Source organism: Hippichthys cyanospilos, chromosome 11 (genome assembly GCF_059441005.1).
Source record: "Hippichthys cyanospilos isolate Australia breed blue-spotted pipefish chromosome 11, RoL_Hcya_1.0, whole genome shotgun sequence".
Lineage (NCBI taxonomy): Eukaryota > Metazoa > Chordata > Actinopteri > Syngnathiformes > Syngnathidae > Hippichthys > Hippichthys cyanospilos.
In genome coordinates this window covers 21,115,537-21,135,641 of record NC_142379.1, presented here as the reverse complement: position 1 = coordinate 21,135,641, position 20,105 = coordinate 21,115,537, and the positions used below count along the sequence as shown (strand labels likewise).

At 37.4% G+C, this 20,105-nt stretch overlaps 1 protein-coding gene across 4 annotated transcripts in view; it reads left to right on the top strand.

Annotated features, from left to right (window-relative positions):
* kirrel3b (kirre like nephrin family adhesion molecule 3b) overlaps positions 1-20,105 on the top strand; it is a 248,650-nt gene that overhangs the window by 182,397 nt on the left and 46,148 nt on the right. For all 4 annotated transcript variants that reach the window (XM_088427897.1, XM_088427896.1, XM_088427895.1 and 1 more), the window contains exon 7: positions 17,231-17,336. In XM_088427897.1, the coding sequence (XP_088284023.1) occupies positions 17,231-17,336 (106 nt within the window). The remainder of the gene's footprint in view (positions 1-17,230; positions 17,337-20,105) is intronic.

Genomic DNA, 20,105 nt, shown 5'->3' with positions numbered 1-20,105 from the left:
AAGAGAATGAACTAATTAGCTTGGCAACTTTCTTATTTATGGGTAATTATGAACAGAGCTATCCATTTAACATGAGCTGGATTGTCTTTACTTTGATTGCCTCTCGACGACCTTCCGGGATCTGGAGACAAGAACTCACAAACCCAATCTTCCGTTAAAACAGACAAAACACGCTCAATCTGGAAAACACTAGTCTTCTTGGCCACTTGTCAGGGAATATTACTATTGACAACTGCTTCTAGTGAGTGGAAGAGCTGAGTACACAAAGGATTTCTTATCACTCAGAGGCCCATCAACACCTTTAGGTATAAAAAATAAGTTAGAAAATGCTATTTAGAGAGCTATAATGAGAGACCGCTCCATTCTTCTTAGTATGTACATCACAAAAGGCAAGCATGGCAAACACGACCACTGCTTGATCTGTCCAGTTTAGGCACACAAGTATGAAATATCATATTACCGTATTTTCCGCACTATAAGGCTCATCGGATTATAAAGGCACACCCTCAATGAATGGCCAATTGTCTAAAAAAAAAAAAAAAAATGTCATATACAGTGGGCCCACGGTTTACGAACTCCCTTACGACGTGGACCGCAGCGTTTTTTTGTCCCCCTCTTACGCACAAACCTTTCGTCTTACGAGCCACTATTTTTTTCGCTTTGCTGCATCAACAAAAATAACTTTTCGCGCATGTCACCAAAACGCCGATGTGCTATTGGTCTCATAAGGTCACGGTCTCAGTCACGGATATGCCGATATGCTATTGGTCGATTAAGGTCACAGTCATGGTCTCAGTCACATAGATGCAGATATGCTATTGGCCGGCGTCACGTCAATCACAGAAATGCCGATATGCTATTGGCCGAACACCTTCATCTAGCTTGATGGCACAGCTGGTCGGTGTGTTGTAAAGACTTTGCAAACTTTATCTGTTAGTCATGGCTTCTAAAATTGCAAGTGGCGGTAAAGGAAGAAGTAAGAGGATGATGACAATAGAAGCGAAGCAGGAGATAGTAAAAAAATACGAAGGAGGTGCACGCATAATTAACCTTACTAGTAGTGAGTATGGCTGTAACCGCCCGGCAATATGTACAATTCTCAATAACAAGGAAGCTATGATAGCAAGCAAGTCTTCTTTCCTTGTCAGGGGACGGACCTCGGTCGACAACAAAATAGAGAGGCTTCTTCTATTATGGATTAAAGAGAAGGAAATCACTGGTGATATGTTCTTGTTTAAGAAAAGTTCTTGTTTAAGAAAAAAATAAAATAAATAAAAAATAAAATAAATTCTGCGGGTTGGTCTCTGCTCCCCTCCGCCTCCACTCGCCACCAGCTAAAGTCACGTCGCCACAAAGGTAAATGTCATTTTTCCTTTGTATATTTATGTTATTACATTTAACAGTACAGTAGAATATGTTACTAATTTTTAATATGTGTATAAAGTCGTGATGTTTTTACCTAAGGTTTTTGCACGCGTTGCACGCATTCAATAATTAACATAGGTTTGGATTGCCCGTCATACAAGCAATTCGAGTTACGAGCCTAGCCGCTGAACGGATTAAGTTCGTAACACGGGGGCCCACTGTATAAGGTGCACCGGATTACAAGGTGCACACAGAGTTGAAACTACAGTACTGGCTGCGGTTGCATTATGCATCCACTAGATGGTGCTGCACTAAAGGGAATGTATTAAAAGCAATCAGCAAAGTCATCAAACTTTAATCATAGAATAGAAACTTTATTAATACAATATCAGCGTTCTCACAACTGCCAAAATGAATAGGTTTTTTATTTCAGTACTATCTGAAGAATGGGGAAAAATACCTCTTGATTTCCGTTACACTAAGCTTACACTAACCTTTTTAAAAATAAATGTATTATGTAAACGAAACTGTTGTATGGATATCAAACAAAGGAATATTTTGTCATTAAAAAATTATTCGGATAAAACAGAGAAGGTGTTATTGGTAATTGCTATTACATACTAAACAGGAAATGCAGAGTGCAGAATAGATCCAGATCAAGCCATGTGCTCGTAAACGCACGGCGCTGCCATTTTTTTAATTTTCCCCTTGGCACGCATTACATATTTTTGACCTGCGATCCCGGTATGGAGCAGCAAGAAGTTACTAATAAACGAATGTCAGGGAACTTTAAACGACAAACATGCAACGGTATGAGTGAAGAGTGCAGGTGAACGTGTGGGTCTTTTTAATTTTCCCTCGGCATGAATTACATATTTTTGACTTGCTATTCCGATATGGAGCATCAAGAGGTTATGAATAAATGAAAGTAAGGGAAATTTAAACAACAAACATGCAACGGTATGAGTAAAGAGCCAAGCACAGGTGAACGAGCAGCGCCGCGGTCTTTTGAAGTTTTGGTGCAAGGTCGGTTTGAGCTGGATTTTTTTAGGCATAAACTAGTTTATGCAGTCAGCACATAATATGGTATATTATAAGACGCATCGGATTATAAGGCGCACCGTCAGAAAAATTAAGGCTTTTAGGTGCACCTTATAGTGGGGGAAATATGGTGTGTCATTTCTTGCAGCATGCCTCATCCAGGGAAAGTTCATATACGTACACAAGGTGTTGGCTTACCGCTAAATGTATGAGTCAATGCAGAATAGTGAAAGCACAGAGAACAAAAATCATTATTATCATTATGAAATGTGCACAGCTGAGGTTGCTAGAAAAATAAAAGCAAAATGTCACAGTGTGAGAACAAAGTGAATGACAGCAAAGACAAACTGTTGTGACTCAAATTGTCTCCTACAGTTTTGTTTTTTGTTTTTTGTTTTTTCCGGCTTAGTCTATCAGTGTTGGACAAGTTACTTCCAAATTGTAATGCATTATTTATTGTTTATTACTGTCATTTCAAAGTAATCCGTTACATTACAATATTACTGTATTTTAATGTACGGCGTTAAATCATTTACTATTACATTACTATTATATTATTCTCACCAACATAACTGGAAATAAAGATTTACCATTCCAAATGTAACTCATTTCAAGCCTCAAACACAGTACAAATCATTTAATATGTATTGAATTGTAAACCTTTAAAGATACAAAATTGTTTTCGCGATACTCCTCCCTCCTTCGCTCAACATCGCATTCGCTCAACATCGAGCTCTCGCTCGCTCGAGTTGTACTCTGCGTGCGCTCAGTTCTGCTCACACGTTACGTTTGTGCCACAAAAATAGCCAATCAGAGCTTGTAAAAGCACATTGATTGACAGGTTGGTATCCAATGAGATTGCTTGTTGTGTTCACCCGGAACGAGCAAACGAGGGTGCGTCACATCGACTTGGGCGGAAGGAGGTGGGCTTATATGATTAAAGTACAAAAACTAACAAGGTAGTTCTGTCAAATGATAAGATACAGCAATAATAATAATATTAAAAGTAATGCCCATACATTGTTTCCAAGGAAGTCTACCTTGCACTCAAAATTTGTTTTCGCTCGCTCAGTTTTATTTTCTACACTCATTTTTTTTTTTTTTTTTTTGCGCATGAGCTAGCAATTGTGGCACAAATATGATGCCACACTCAGTCACCCTACACTGACTGGACAGGTTAAGTGTTCAGAACTGCTCTGCGGAGTTTTATTTTCTGTTAATCTCCACTTTCAAAATAGTATACAATAATGAAATACACTGTGGTTGAACTTAGATTCATGCATGTTTGTTATCTTTCACGCATGTTGGGTATCAATGTCTTTAATTTGCATGCTGCGCTATTCAATTACAGGTTCTTGGCTGCAGCCGCAGATTTTCAAGCACAGCTTGATTTTAACAAAAGGTTTTCAGTGATGTTTTTTTTTGAACAAGTCTAATTGCTATTTTGTCATTAAAAAAAGCTCAATTTTCTTTTAAGAAATGAATGTCCTCTATTCAAAGATGGACAACAAATAATTAATCAAAAAGAAGACCATTTGGATAGCATTATCTTCCGCATGGGTTTGACCCTGTTGAATGAATGATTAAATCTCATTATCTGAATTATATCAGTTTTGCTCACATTGCCATACACAGGTATATTATTTGCCTTTTGGCTTCAAATCCCTGTTTGGACCCTCACAAACATGTAATGGGTACGTTCTTGAAAAAACACTTTTTTGTGACCGCAAGGGTAGACAGTGTGCTGACGTACAGAAAATAAATACATAAATAAAAATGCCTTACAAAATAAAAAATTACAATCTCTTGCGAGGCACGGGATAACGCAGAAGATAAACCAATAAAAGTTCAAATTTACCCAGAATAGATACACCCTGTCAATAAAGGTCCACCAGAAGTTTGCGGAAGGACAAGTGCACTGTAAATATTGCGTGACATGTTTTTATATAAGGGAGATAGTATTGTAAACAGTGCAAGTGTGGGCACTTTGAAGGTTAACCTTGAAATATAGAAACAATAGCAATCTTTATTTGCAAGACATTCACATTAACTGACTCGCAGAAAAATATGCAAGTTTATAAGACTGAAAAGATAAGCCTGAGGTACATAACTGGAAATCTACTGGCTGCAATGGACAGGTCAACTGTTTACCGCGCAAGTACCATATTTTCCGCACTATAACGCGCACCACATTATAAGGTGCACCCTCAATTAATGACATATTTTTAAACATTTTCCATATATAAGGCGCACCGGATTATAAGGCACACCTTCATTTAATTACATATTTTAAAACTTTTTCAGTCACAATATAGTAATAAACTCAAAGTAATACAATAACAACTCAAATAATAATTCTCAACTCTCAATAGCATAATAACTCTGTCAATATGACCAACCTTGTTCAACTGTAAACACGCAGAAGAAACAGGTAAAGCTTACTTTATCAGTTCATTCCCCATCTACGAATGCCAATCTCAATAATGATCCAGGTGCACCTGATTATAAGGCTTATCATCAGCTTTAAAAAAAAAAAAAAAAAAAAAAAAAGGCTTTTAGGTGCGCCTTATAGTGCGGTAAATACAGTAATGTTATTCAAACACAGATATGTGGAGAAAATTGGTCTATTTTGAGTTATGATAAAAAAGTTATGATTAAAAGCTTATGTTTAATCACATAAGCAAAACTTCCCGAATCAGCCAATTAGTTTGGAATGTAGCGTCCACCAGCCTAGTTTTCAACTATTTTGCTCCCCTACTTTATTGTATTGCATTCAACATGATAAGTTGACGATTAATTTAAAACACTACATCTACAGTACATTTACAATTGCAAAATAAATATTAATATTAATAATATTATTTGTTCTGGGCTTCACTTTTTTCCCTTTCCTGATCCAGCTCTCAGGCTTGGACACAAAATTTTAAAAAATGTAATTTTTGTAACTCTTCTTAATTTTTCATCCATTTTATACTGTATAATAGATTTTTTTTTTATGATGAAATGCAAGCAAGTTGCATCTTTTTTTTCGAAAGGGACTCCTAATTAAACCATGTTGAAAGTAAATATATTCACCTTCATCCTCTTTTGAACATCCACACTCTCATGTGTTTCGATAAATGGTGTCTCAGTGGAGAAAATGGCGGGCTCTATAAACGGTTCCAATTAGTCTAGAAGTAGATCCCTGGTGAGGGGCCGAATGCAGCACAGTGAAGGTACACCTCAATCTGCAGCACTCTGCTCTTCTCTCACGACTTGACAACAGTAACTAATTAATTTCATGCACAGAGACTTTTTGTGTTTGGATCAGACACAGACCTCCATGATTTTTGGAATGTGGACTAGTATACGCTGGTGGGAAAGGATGTGACTCACAAGAGTCACATAAAACAGAGGAGATTGGTGTGAGAAGGGGAGGTGAGGCAAATGTGCCGGTGTAAGATGGCCGCCACACTTGGGGGAGTAGTGCACGTTTTTAAAATGTTTGTTTTTATTTTAAACTTTTTTTTTTCCAAATTGCCTGGTTACTGCAACACCATTCCTGCAACACAGCACAGACCGAACATGTCTGTATGTCTACAAATAAGAGCAGCACTAACATATTTTGGACATAACACAGACAAACTCGGCTTGTTGGAATACTGCAACAGTCAAAGTCAATACTTTGATAGTGACTCCTTTGGTCTATTTTAGTGTACTGGGAGACTGGCCCCTGGTGGCTTGAAAAAAAATATTGGAAGCAGATACGCCTGTATATATATATATATATATATATATATATATATATATATATATATATATATATATATATATATATATATATAAACAAACTATCGGCATCTCCGTGACTGACACCGTGACTGAATCAGTGACTGTGACATTGTAAGAGCAATAGCATATCAGCGTTTCCGTGTCATGCGTGAGCAGATGATTTCGTTGAAGTAGTAAAACGATGTCAATTGTACGTACACATTGACTGGCAATGCATGGTTAAATCAGAGATAAAACCATCACGTATTACACACACATTTGTCAATAGTACCATAACCTACTGTGTAGTTAATTTAATTAACAAGGATACACAAAGGATATATGACATTTTCCTCTGGGGCGACGTGATTTGAGCTGAGTGGAGACGGAGGTGAACAGAGACCAACCCGCAGAATTTATTTATTTATTTTCTTAAACAAGAACTTTTCTCAAACTAAAACATATCACCGGCGATTGCCTTCTCTTTAATCCATAATAGAAGAAGCCTCTCCATTTTGTTGTCGAGCGAGGTCCGTCCCCCGGCAAGGAAAGTCTTGCCCTTAGAAGATTGCCGAGCGGTTCCGTCCATACTCACGAGCAAGGCTAAACTATGCATGCGCCTCCTTCGTATATTTTTTTTTTTTATTATCTCCTGCTTGGTTTCTATTGTCATCATCCTCTTACTTCTTCCTTTACCGCCACGTGCAATTTTAGAAGCCATGACTAACAGATAAAGTTTGCAAAGTCTTCACAACATTCCTTCCTTCCGTTTTTCACTCATTTTCTCTCCTTCCTTCCATCCCAACCAGCTGTGCCATCAAGCTATATAAAGGCGTTCGGCCAATAGCATATCGGCATTTCTGTGATTGATGTGACGCCGGCCAATAGCATCTCAGTGAGTGAGACTGACTGTGACCTTAATCGACCAATAGCATATCGGCATCTCCGTGACTGACTCCGTGACTGACACCGTGACTGAGACAGTGACTGTGACATTGTAAGAGCAGTAGCGTTCACCGTTGCCGTGACAAGCGTCGTCTATTGATTTTGTTGACGCAGCAAAGCGAAAATATCTGAACTAATACAATGGGTCGGCATGTCAAATTGTTCGTAAGACGAAAGCTTTGCACGTAAGTGGTGGACAAAAAACTCCGTGGTCCACAAAACTCCGTGGTCCACGCTCGTAAGTCGAAATGTTCGTAAAAGAGGATGTTCGTAAACCGGGGGCCGACTGTATATATATATATATATATATATATATATATATATATATATATATATATATGTATATATATATATATATATATATATATATATATATATATATATATATATATATATATATACTGTATATATATATATATATATATATATATATATATACTGTATATATATATATATATATATATATATATATATATATATATATATATATATATATATATATATATATATATATATACAACAAAAGATAATTGTGTCGATGATGTAACAAACTGTCACATTTGTGTTTAAGTGTGTGCTACATCTCAGGTTTATTGGCATCATCTGAAAGAAAACACTCTGTTTAGCACGTTCTAATTGCATTGCTTTCTCGTCGATGTTGATAATAAAGAGAAGCAAATGCAAAGTTGTCTTTGGGTGAAACATTTGCACCGAAATACACTTATGTACTAAAATTAGTGCGATTTAAGATGAGGAGGTGATTTTTTTTAGGCCTGGAGAGGCTGCTGGTTCTCATTTGTCCATGACAGTCAATTAGGTGATAGTAATTATTGTGAACGGATGAGCATCTACCTCCAATACATGACTTCACTTATCCCTTCAGACTTTGTTAATCAGTGGAAACCACCCCACTGTGCTTCCTTGTACAGACACTGGACACTTCATTAGGCGCAGCCACAAAACTAAACGAGATCCAATACAAGCGCTGCATCAAGAATCCTGCCTCTGTGAATATCATAATGATTAAGTTGTGTAGGTGTAACATCCAATTTGATTATATAAACTCTTTAAGACTAAGGACATCTGGTATCATGTCATAGATCATACGTCAATATTATTCTTTCAACTTTTCTAGTCCAAATGAATCCACAGTGTTGACGCACATATCTATAGAAATTGTGTAAGTGTACCTAAACCTTTATTTTACCATTATGAAAAGAAAGAAAGCAATACAAATCATATTTCAACAGCTGTTAATTGTTTTGTACAGCGTTTATGTGGGTTATCACTTCATCTAAAGCAGAAAAAAATAGCCGTGTATCAAAATACCTCAAACTTAAAAAAAAAAAAAAAAAGGTAAAAATTCTCATTTTATTGCAAATACACTTCACATGACAAAAAAAAACAAAGCCTTTCCCCTGGGATCACCCCCTGCCTCCTAATAAAAAGTAACCTGGAAAACCAGGAAGTAAACTTAGTATACAAGTATACATTTATAGTAAAAGTAAGTATAAGTATATAGTATAAGTTATATAGTTTTAATTGAGGGGGGGGGGGGGGGGGGTGCAATTATGTGATATGGAATAATCCAAACTCAGTGGTGACTCAGTGGAGCCTTAGTTATACCTAATAGTATGGCTCATGAGTGGATGTGTCCTAAACAATGCCTCGCTCCTTCATTTATTCTTCTAAAGCAGGGGTGGCCAAGTTCGGTCCTCAAGAGCCACAATCCAGACTGTTTTCAATGTATCTCTTCAACCAACACACCTGAGTCAAATCAGCATTGTTATCAGGATTGTGCAAAGCATGCTGATGAGCTAATCATTTGAATCAGGTGTGTTAGTTGAAGAGACACAATGAAAACAGGCTGGCTTGTGGCTCTTGAGGACCGAACTTGGCCACCCCTGTTCTAAAGGAAATCAAATTGATAAGTTGTTCTAAGGTGGAATATCTTCATGGTTAACAATTGAACGCATAGTTGTTAGTTGTTTACCAAAGTAGCAGGCCCAGCCATCCGTATGACACACACACACAGTGTAACAAGCCAGATGGTCTGCAAACAGCTCTACCACATCACATCTGAGGCTGGTCTTACTTGCCAACAGCTGTCTGTGGTGACCTGTAAAGACTGGGAATTGAGCTTTAAGAAAGGCAGGGAAAAAATTGTTTACACTACTTACAGGAAAAGAGAGTGATGGATGGATAGAGTAAAACCATCTGATGTTCACTTACTTACCAGAGCGCGTTTAGACTGTATTGGACAGCCCACCTGTCTGGTGACGGCAACGTTATTGGTAGCAGCAATTACCTATTTCTCACTATGTTTTCCTTCGCATGCCTCTGACACGTATTTCCTTGCAATTCCTGATTTCAATAATCTAAGGCATAGGTGTCAACCTCTAGGCCCGGGGGCGAGATCTGGCCTACTTCATCATTTTATGTGGCCCGCAAAAGGCTGATTTTAGTTCAAGTTTCTGACTAAAATACCAAACTTGCAAGTTGTCGTCAACTTTTAAAATTTTTGTTTGGGGGGGAACCAACCAATATTTTGTTCCCAGTCTCTCTTTTGAACAGCTTTTATTGGCCTTTGATTTCAGTTCTGCAGTAAAACTCCTGTACAATGAAAACTGCATGTGTAAAAAAATTCCCCATTGTTAAAAAAGTCTTTCTCTCTTGAAGTCCTTATACAAGGAAAAAATCCCGCTGTTGCATAATACGATTTTTTTTTCTACATTTGTGTTGCGCTGACATTCACTCTGGCAAAAACAAGCCTGCAGGAAAAGTCTAGCTTGGTTTATACTTTATGCACCGGCATGCGTTTTGCAGCACTGTATAGTGTACTGGGAGCGGCTTTCCCCCGCAGTCACATGATCTTCTCCCATACAGTAGGTGGCAGTAAATGGACTCTACAGCATACAAAAATGCTGTAGAAAAATACAAAAATCGATGTAAACGTTCCAAACAGACTCCTCGTTTCTCCCCGACATGATACTTGTCAGGAGTTGTTTATGGTATGTATAATCACGGTATTCCTTTTTGGATGAATCATGAAGATATTTTTACCGACAAACTTCTATTAGCAATAGTTTGTCCGCCATGTTTTCCGTTCATAAAAAAATTCTGGAAGTTACGTGTTGCGTGAAATCTGGTCCGCCTGGACTCTGCGCCGAGGGGTGTTGTTGTCGAAATAACGTCAGGTTAAATCAAGCCAACACTCGAAAACAGGATAAAAGTGAAATACATTATGCAAGATATTGATGTAAGTGTGAAATTGAATGCTTATTCTAGATTTCGCTATTTCTTTCTTTTTTTTTTTTTAATTTAAATGTTGGATAGTTTTGTTTTGCACAACACGTTTTTTATTTTTACGTCCGAGATATAGATTTGCTATAGTGAAAAGTCCCCTGTTGTGAAAAATTTCTGGCTGCAAATATGATTTTGTTTTAGAGGAGATCTTCTGTTAGAAATGTGTGACGAACACATATAAAAGTTATTTGACTTCACAACCATACCGGCCCTCTGAGAAATTATAACTACACTATGGACCACGACAAAAAAAAAAGTTCGACACCCCTGATCTAACGGATCAACATTCTAAATTATTAATTTACTGTGGCTTTCTCAGTATAATCCCCACAGAAAACCATTCATTTATACATAGAAAAAAATGGCAACTGGCCTTTTTTTTTTTTTTATGTCTATCATATCTTAACCCTTTACTCTCACACACAGTGGCCACTTTCAGCCAATAGTCAAAACAGGCAAAATGACCAAAAGCATCCATAATAACCATCGCTTAAATTCCAGCGTAGCTACCCCTAAATTTCTCTGAAATCCTGAAAATTCCAGCCTGGTTAGGGCTTAAAAATGGAAAAACATGTGCCTAATAAAGGCTGTTTTATTTATTTATTTTTTTGCTGTTTAGACTAATGGCCGAAAGCGGCCACTGTGTCCAGTAAAGGATTAAAGGTCATAGGAAAAAGCCTTATTGGAAGATGTCTTGACCTCTCGCTTCGCTGTCAAAATGTGTTGGGTTTATTCGAGCTAAAATCAGTGATTTTTCACATGATGGCACTTTTTCTTCCTGCTGAGTCTTTTTTTATTGGTCAGGTTCAGTCATGGGAAGATCAATTAGTGGTGGTTGTAATGTGCATTTGTGTTGTGAAGTCTCTCGACACCTGAACCAGAAGTGTTAAAAACAAATAGCATCAGAAATTGCATGGATGAAAAGTGCGGTGTGAATGCTTTGTAGAATGTGCTCTGAATTGGCTTTGACATTAGTGTGTCTATTAGTGAAAACACCACACCCCCACTTCCATCCTGAACTCTTTAATGTCTGCTTTGCTGCTCTTCAGCTTCTGGCTGGATTTTTTATTACAGGCCTCTCCAGCAACACATCTGTCATTTTCGCCTTTGAGGTTCCCTCTGCCCACATTTTTGTCCATGCAATTAACCACTTGCATGGCTAAAAACACCCAACGGGCTCACTAACATTGCAACTCCAAATGTAGATTGGTTTGACACACACCCACATGCCCTGGAACAAAAGACGAGCCAGAGAAAACACACCAATGAAGTTATCATAACGTTACTGAAAGAAAATATGTGTTTGTTGTTTATGGTGGACCCATTTCTAACCAGGCACAGTTAAGGTGAAGCAATAAATTACGGAAGTTATTTGCATGGCGAAAAGGATTTAGAAAGACTTTGTAATGTGTGTTAATCAAAAGGATAAAATGCTACACTGAGCAAATTTGGACATTGTGCTTACTTGTAAGTTAATCATTTTATTTTAATTCCTAGACATATCAAGACTAACAACTGTATTTGTGTGTATCAATACATGTCTTTATTATTAATATTAATATTAATATTAATATTAATATTAATATTAATATTAATATTTAATATTTAATATATTATAGCAATGTTTACATTTTACATGTGTACAGTAGTTTGTCAAATCCTTTGATCTTTACATCAAAGGTATTTCACAACAAAGTGAAAGCATTGAAAGAAGACACTAGGATGCTGAAATGTCACCCAGATGGTGACATCATGCCAAAGTTCATCATGGTACAACCACTTAGTTATCACACTACCAGCAGTGTGCCATCGCATTGGTAAAATATTGTGAGAATGGCTCAACAATGGTCAAAATACTACACAACGGGTAAACTTGCTCTGGTTTCCTCAATTTACATAAGAATTAAAAAAAAAAAAAACAACAACAAAACACATACTAGCATTCCCCAAAGCCTTGCTGCTCTGACAAACCCTCTCTGCAACCGGTATCGTTAACAGGTTGGTCGTTTGCTCCCCTTTTTGGGTGATAGCCTTCTTGGTCAATTTATTAAGTACAGCACAGATCCCCCCCCCCCCCCCCCCCCCCCCTCCAATGAAATGAAAAAATACCCCCTCCCCAAACAAAGAATATCGGAGCATAACCATAACAAAGCTTCCGGATTAATTTATTGAAAAGCCAATGACATTCTAAAAAAGCAAACACAACAACATTATCCCGTTGCCTTGGGAGTTGAGTTTTTTTTTTTTTTTTGTCCATCCATCCACATCCTGTAGCAGCTTAAAGCATGCACAACCGATAGTGATATTGTGAAATGCTGGATGGTGTCATAACTTCTTGTTTATGACTTTTCAACTTCTTCTGTCATGTATGTTATTACACAAGTGCTTCCCGGTGTCCAAAGGGAGACGCCAAAGTCCTATTTTATTATGTTTAATTTTCTTTGCACTTCAGTGCACTCCGTGGGAAGAAGTTCCACAACCACATATTTGGATGGGGGCATTTTCCCCCCACTGGATGTTTATCCATCCATCCATCCATTTTCTATTGCCGCATATCCTCACAAAAGTCCCAGGCTTGCTGTTGCCTATCCCAGCTAACTTTGGGCAGTACCCGGACATAACCCACGCAGGCTCAGAGAGTACATGCAAACGCCGGAGCCAGCTGGAATCAAACTCAAGTCCCTTAACTGTGAGGCAGACGTGCTAACCACTGTGTCACCGAGCCGCCCCCGAGAAAGGAGAAAAGATAAAATCTTTGAAAATAGACCCAATTGCGGCACTCCATATGGTTCAAAAATAGCTTTAAATTTACTTTTGGCTTGCCTTTTTTTTTTCATGACGGAAATGAGCTCAGTTAATGAAGACCACAGCTCAGCTTTTTTTTGTTTTAAAGTTTTGTGAAGTGACGCTCTCAAGCTGAGTCATGATTGGGCGTTCCATGAGCCCTGAGCAACAAGGTGGAAAAAAAGGTGGCTTTTGCTGCCTGATTCAGATTCTACGAATGGAATATGAATCAGAGTGCTGTGTTTAAACTTGTGGGTTATTATCCATCCATTTTCGAGAGCTGCTTATCTTCACAAGAGTCGCAGGCTCGTTGGTGCTTATCCCAGCTGACTTTGGGTAGTAGGCGGGGAACACCCTCAACTGGCTGCCAGCCAATTGCAGATCACACAAAGACTGAGCCCGACACCTGTGGACATTTTAGTTTGACCAATACATTTGCCATGCATGTTTTTGGAGAGTGGGAGGAAGTCGGTCTGGACCGATCGCCAGACTTGCTGCTGAGCATGAAAATAGAGCCCTGTATGTGAAATAATATTAACATTTATCATATTATAAATAGAATACAATACAATAGAATGTCTTTATCATTGTCCAACAGGTACACAACAAAATTGCAAATACTGCTCCAATTGGTGCAAAGTGTATCATGAAACTCTGGCATCAGACATATTCCCAATGCATCAAAGCACTTCACTTTTTAGGAGATCTCCAAAACAACATCATTGACTTTACGTCGTCAACGACAAGCCATATCCAACACTTGTTTGGTGAATAACTTGTAAAAATAATGCACATACTGCTGCACATGGGGATTGGCTAGTAAGAAAAAATATAAAATTAACCAAATTGTCATCATCTGAGATATCGCCCAATGTCAGCGATTTACAAGGCCTGTGTTTTGGTTCTGGCAGGGCCACCACGATTTGGCTATGGCTCCCAATCAAAAAGGCTTAACGCAACCCCATTCGAAAAGGCTTAACAGAGAACCTTGAACAGACAGTGTTGCTCAAAAATAGTCCTTTTTAAATGTAACATCATGCTTATTTTTTGGATCATTTCCCACAAAATTCTCATTCGAGCACATTGAGCTGGATCACTTCCTCCTCATTGTGGGCTTCATGACAGCTGAGCAAGCGGTGAACATCTGCACAGCCGCAGGGCAAAAATCAGCTTCTCTCTATATTAAAACTACCCCCATCTGCAGTCACACACACATACCACTTTTTGGCTGCATAACAGTAATGTTTGTCTGTTGTTTGACTGCGCTTCATCCCTGTCCAAGTATAGTCCCTTGTTATTACATTAGAAGTGTTGAACATAGAGAGCAAAGACACGGTGCACATTTTGAAACAGATGGCAGCACAAGCATCAACACCAAAAACCCTCCCTTACCAAAATGACTAATCTACTGTCCTTGATGCAGCAACAGAACACCGCCAAAACTACAGATGGCAAAAAGTAAGGATGTTGTAGGTCTGAGGAGTGCAAATGCGGTAGGGTAAAAGCCTTTGCACATATTTTTGTTTTGTTTCATTTCCTTGATTTCAGCAATGACAGTGGAATCACATGAAGGTTTAAGATACGTTTTAAATCCAACAGACCATAAAAAAAAGCCGCAAAGAAAAAGATCCAAAGGATCCAAAGACATGTTACGATGTGCATATTAGATTGCATAATCAGAAAATGAATATGTTGATAATACAAATAAGTATTTTAAATAAATAATAATTCATAATGGGGTAATTAAAAAAATTGCAACGTAAATGTCAACAACAACAACAGGGTCAAATTTATGGACAAAACACTGGGAACACTGTGTATGTATACATAGATATAACACCTTCAGCAAATAAATAAATAAACTGCAAAACTCATTGAGTCATTTCAAAATTCAATATGTACGGGTCCACAGAGTAAACTGCATTTTTTTCTCCCCACAGGAGAGAGTATTGAAATGGAAATTAGCTTGTACCTTCAAAAGGAGCCCACCTTTCTCAATTAGGATACATTAAGTTGTTTATTACATTTGCATAATATGAATGCTTGTTATGTTTCTCTGATGTTGCTCATTGTTATGTTTGTAGTGGATCACACTATAGACTCATCAATGTTTTTGTTCTTTTTTTGCAAATTGCCATTTACTCAATCTCATTAGGAAGTCAAGTTTTCCTTTGATTTAATTCGCAACATATTGTAAAAATTAGAGGGAATGAAAAGTAGCAATTCTTCCTAAATGCAAGACTTTATTCTGTCTCCAATCGCTAAATCATATGCTGGCCTCATATGAGTCTATTACAAAGGTTAGAGAACATACAGTTAACAAACATCTAGTATGTACACAGGTTGAAAAACCTCTTTTTGTCCCTCGGTGAACAAATCATAAACAAACTTATGGAATTACAGTACTCATAGGTGGTTCATCGTTTACGCGGTTATGGGGGGAGTGCAGGAGTAGACGCAAATGCTCAAACTAATGATGCAACAACAAAATTATTTGATGTTTGAATGCTTTTTTTTTTTTGGACACAGTCATCATTATCTGACATGCCGAATAGCGCCTCCCATTTAACTCCCAGACGTCCGCTCCTTCCTGCTCGTCATTTGAGCAGACATCCATGCTACTCTTCCACAGGTAGTCATCTTCAGGCCCCTCCAATTGGTTTGAAATAGAGATCTTTAGAGATGTTTTGCTGATCATCTTACTTGCGATGTTCTTTACCCATGACGACTGTGGTTAGAGCAGAGCTTGGAACCTTGCCCTTTGCTATTTCTCCCCCCACCTGCTGCCACCTATTTTCAAGCACTGAAGACGAGAAGTCAAGCCGTTCTTAACTTTTCATAATGCATCAAAGTCCCCTGAAAAAAATATCCACACAGCCTCGTTGTTGACAACAACGAAATGAAAGGGCATTTTGCAATGTTCTGTGCTTAACGCTCTAAAACTGATGCATACTATTATATCAAATAAGGGGCAAATACAATCATTTTAAGTCTTTGTAAATCACATATTCATTTTTCACATTCAAATTCAGAAAAAAAATGGTCTGTTTTGAGTTATGCGGGCATAGGTCGAATCCCCCAATATGGGAGTTGAAAATGAGGAAAAAAACTCACTTGTAAATGGAGAAATACTGATGTGTTATAACTTTATCATTGGATTCGATGCCACACTAAATAAAAAAAGGAAGTTCATATACTTATCATTTGTAGTGTGCACTGAAAAGAAAAGCTAGTGAAATAAAATAAAACAAAAAAAGGTACAAGTGAATGCAGTTATATGATAATTGTGTTTCTTTTAAGGTTGATTTCATCAAAATGTTTATTGTTTCAAATGATGATAAGAAATTTGTTTCTAAATTGTTAAAAAAATGATTACTAAGGGTTTCAAAGGATGATTATTGTTTAATTTGTGTGTAAAGGAAACGTTTTACCACTAGATGTACTTCTGGTTTTGTTGATGACGTAATTCCATTTCCGGGTTTGATCACGTAGATTAAGGCAGATGGCCACGCTCATCAAACAGCATGGTAACGCCATCCTTTTTTAATTATCAGGCAGGAATGTCTTTTCACTATATAGTCACCAATATTCACGTTGAAAACACCACAATAATGTGACGTGAACTCAGAAAATGATTACGATAATGTTGTAATACAGTATGACTTCATCCTTGTAATGTTATATTGTCCTCTTAAAATGTTTTTGCTTTTAATACCACAACTTTGCCATTATATAATCACTTAAATCTAATATGATGATTAACATCCTTGTAACATCTCCGCGTTTCTTGTAACTGTATGATTTTAATCTTGTTATATTACCCCTTGCTTTTTCAACATTTTACCAATTATTTTCTTGTGTGGCCCTAATGCGTAATCACATTTCTATAAATGTTGGATCTTATGACTGTATTTCTACAGTTTCTTTCAGTTTTTGGGAGCAGACAATGTCCCTTGCACTTCCACTTTTCAATTCACTATGGGGCGTGTTGAATATATCACTGACACTGTACTTTATATAACTTCATTGTGTCTTTTAGATCTGCCTCTTGTCAATCTCTCAGTGGAGCCTCAGCCAGTTCTTGAGGGAAACCTTGTGAGATTCCACTGCTCCGCAAAGGCCAACCCTCCTGTTACACTCTACAGGTGAGGTCGATAGGCATCCAAATATTATACAGTGGACCCCCGTGTTACAGCGTCCCTGGCTTACGTTATTTTCATGTTGCAACATGGAATACTGAGTTTTTTCATCCCCTCAAAACAACTGTCATCACCCTAGGGGCTTGGCTGCATTTGCACTGCGTAATTCAAAGTTGAAAGGGTTAGCCATGGGTCCCAAGATTGCTAGTGATGTTAAAGAGAGAACTAAGATTTTTTATATGGAAACGATGCTGGAGATAACCCTTATTAGGGATTATGGGCATAACCAGTGCCACTCAAAGACAAATAAATCCTTTCTATATTTTGTATTTACGATGTTTTCTGATTGTATCCATGTATATTATATATATATATATATATATATATATATATATATATATATATATATATATATATATATATATATATATATATATATATATATATATGTACAATTTTGATGTTTTTACCTGGGGTTCTAAACGCATTAGCTATTTAACATAAGTTTGGATTGCCCGTCATACGGAGAATTTTCCTTACGAGACCAACCGCAGAACGGATTAATCTAGTAACATGGGGGCCAACTGTATACTGAAATATTGTACTTTAATAGCCTAAGCACAAGATGTGCAAAGGAGCTTCTTGTTAAATCTCTCTGTTCACCTTACCCAAACTCAAATATTTTATATACATCTAGCAGACAGTTACCATATTTCTGTGTACAAGTCAACCTTGTGTGTAAGTCGACCAATCCTTTTTCACTTAAATTATGGGTGAATTTTACAAGAACGTGAGTATAACTTTATCCGTGACTGTAATGGTTGTGGTTATTGGGGGAGGGGGTGGGGCAGAAACAAGACAATTGTGGCAATGTGCGCATGCGCATAGACGCAAATGCTGAAACTAATGTTGCAACAAGAAAACGATTTAAAGTTTCAATGGTTTATTTTTTTGACACAGCTGAATATGAATTTGTTGAAAAGCCCTAAAACTCATCATCACTATCTTACACGCCAATCCCGGAAGTCCTTTCCTTCCTGCTTGTCAGTTGGGCCAACATCCTTGTTACTCTTCCACGAGTAACAGACCTGTCCAATTTGTTTGAAATGGAGGTCTTCAAGGATGATTTGCTGATCATCTTACTTGGGATGTTCTTTACCTAAGTGACGACTGTTGTGAGATCACAGTGTGGAAGGTTGCCTTTCACAGTCCCCCCCCCCCCACCTGCCGACATCCATGCCGGCTTCTTCAAGTGTGCAAGTCAAAGTCAGGTGGAAAAATGATCCATGCATCCTCTTTGTTGACAACAAAGAGGCAATAAGGCGAAGCTTAACAAAAGTACATTTGAAAGCACTAAAACAGATAAATACTATATTGAGTTAGTGGTATATATATAGTATATAATAATTTTAAGCCTTGTAAATGACATGATATTTCAAATTTCATTATTTTTTTTAAACACAGATGAGAAAAAAAAAAGGCCTGTTTTGAGTTATGCAGGTAAGTCGACCCCCAACTCCCCACCCTACCCAATATGGGAGTTGAAAATGAGAAAAATAATCTCTATTTGTACATGGAGAATTACGGTAATTAAACTAATGAAGGTCAACACATGCATACTAGCTCAATAGAGTATATGTCTTTCCAAATTAAAAAACAGTAATGACTGAGAGGTATTAATTTACTGTTTTATTGGGGGTTTTTTTCTCTCCTCCCTGAAGCGTTAACTTTTTAGTTTGCAAATTTCACTTTTGCAATTTTAATGAATACCTTCCTGATAGTGTCAGTAAAAAACATGCATTATTGTCTTTGCAAGACTTACACGCAACACTTGTATTGGCTCGCATGAGGAGGTCGCTGAACAACAAAAACAAAAATACAAACCTCACAAACTCACGAAGTGAAGTCTCGGTTGCAGTCAGATTTTCTATTCAGCTTTTTGCTTTGTGGTCAAGATCTCAAGATTACAGGTTTTTTTTGTTTGTGGAAAAATTGCTATGTGCTCAAGTGTATTATGTGATGACAATTTAGCCCTTTGGGGATAAGAAATGGTCATAGTCCTACTGGGACTACTGAATATCACTATACCGGAAGTCACATTTTTATACTAAGTATGCCTTTTCCATCATTCTTAAAAAAAAAACTAGGAATGTACAGATATAGTTACACAACAAAATCTACATTAATTACATTCATACTTTCTTGTAAGGGGGCACAAAAGGAGTGATACAGATTTGACAGGAGAATGTTTTTTCTTTATACTGTGTGGGAGTTTTTTGTTTTATAAACAAGGTAAAAAAAAATAAATAATAAAAAAAAAGATATAAATCAATAGCAAAAAGGATTTGGCTGGCCATGAATCGTGTAATGTTACTGGGAAGTGAGAGCACACTCATAGCTGGTGGAACAGAGATGCTTTTTTTATGGATTCCGGCCTTTTGAACAAGAATGGTGGTCAAGGTGGTGAAGAGGAAGTTGGTGGAATAGGTTCAGTTATATTGTTGAAAACAAGGTTTGTATTTGATTGTGTGGGTGTGCAGCAGAGACAAAATGTCTATTGCACCTGCAACTTCAGCTCTGTTGTTATGTGACTGGATCAATACTTGAAGCACAATTCTCCCCAGATATCAAAAGCTAAGACACACTGCAGAGGTAATTTATTTATTTATTTGGGGCAAAAACAATCATAGTTGGAGACCTTATGCTCTTGAGTTTTCTCTATGTACCATAATCGACAAGAACCTCTTGAGTATTGATGTTAAATTCTTAAAAGTA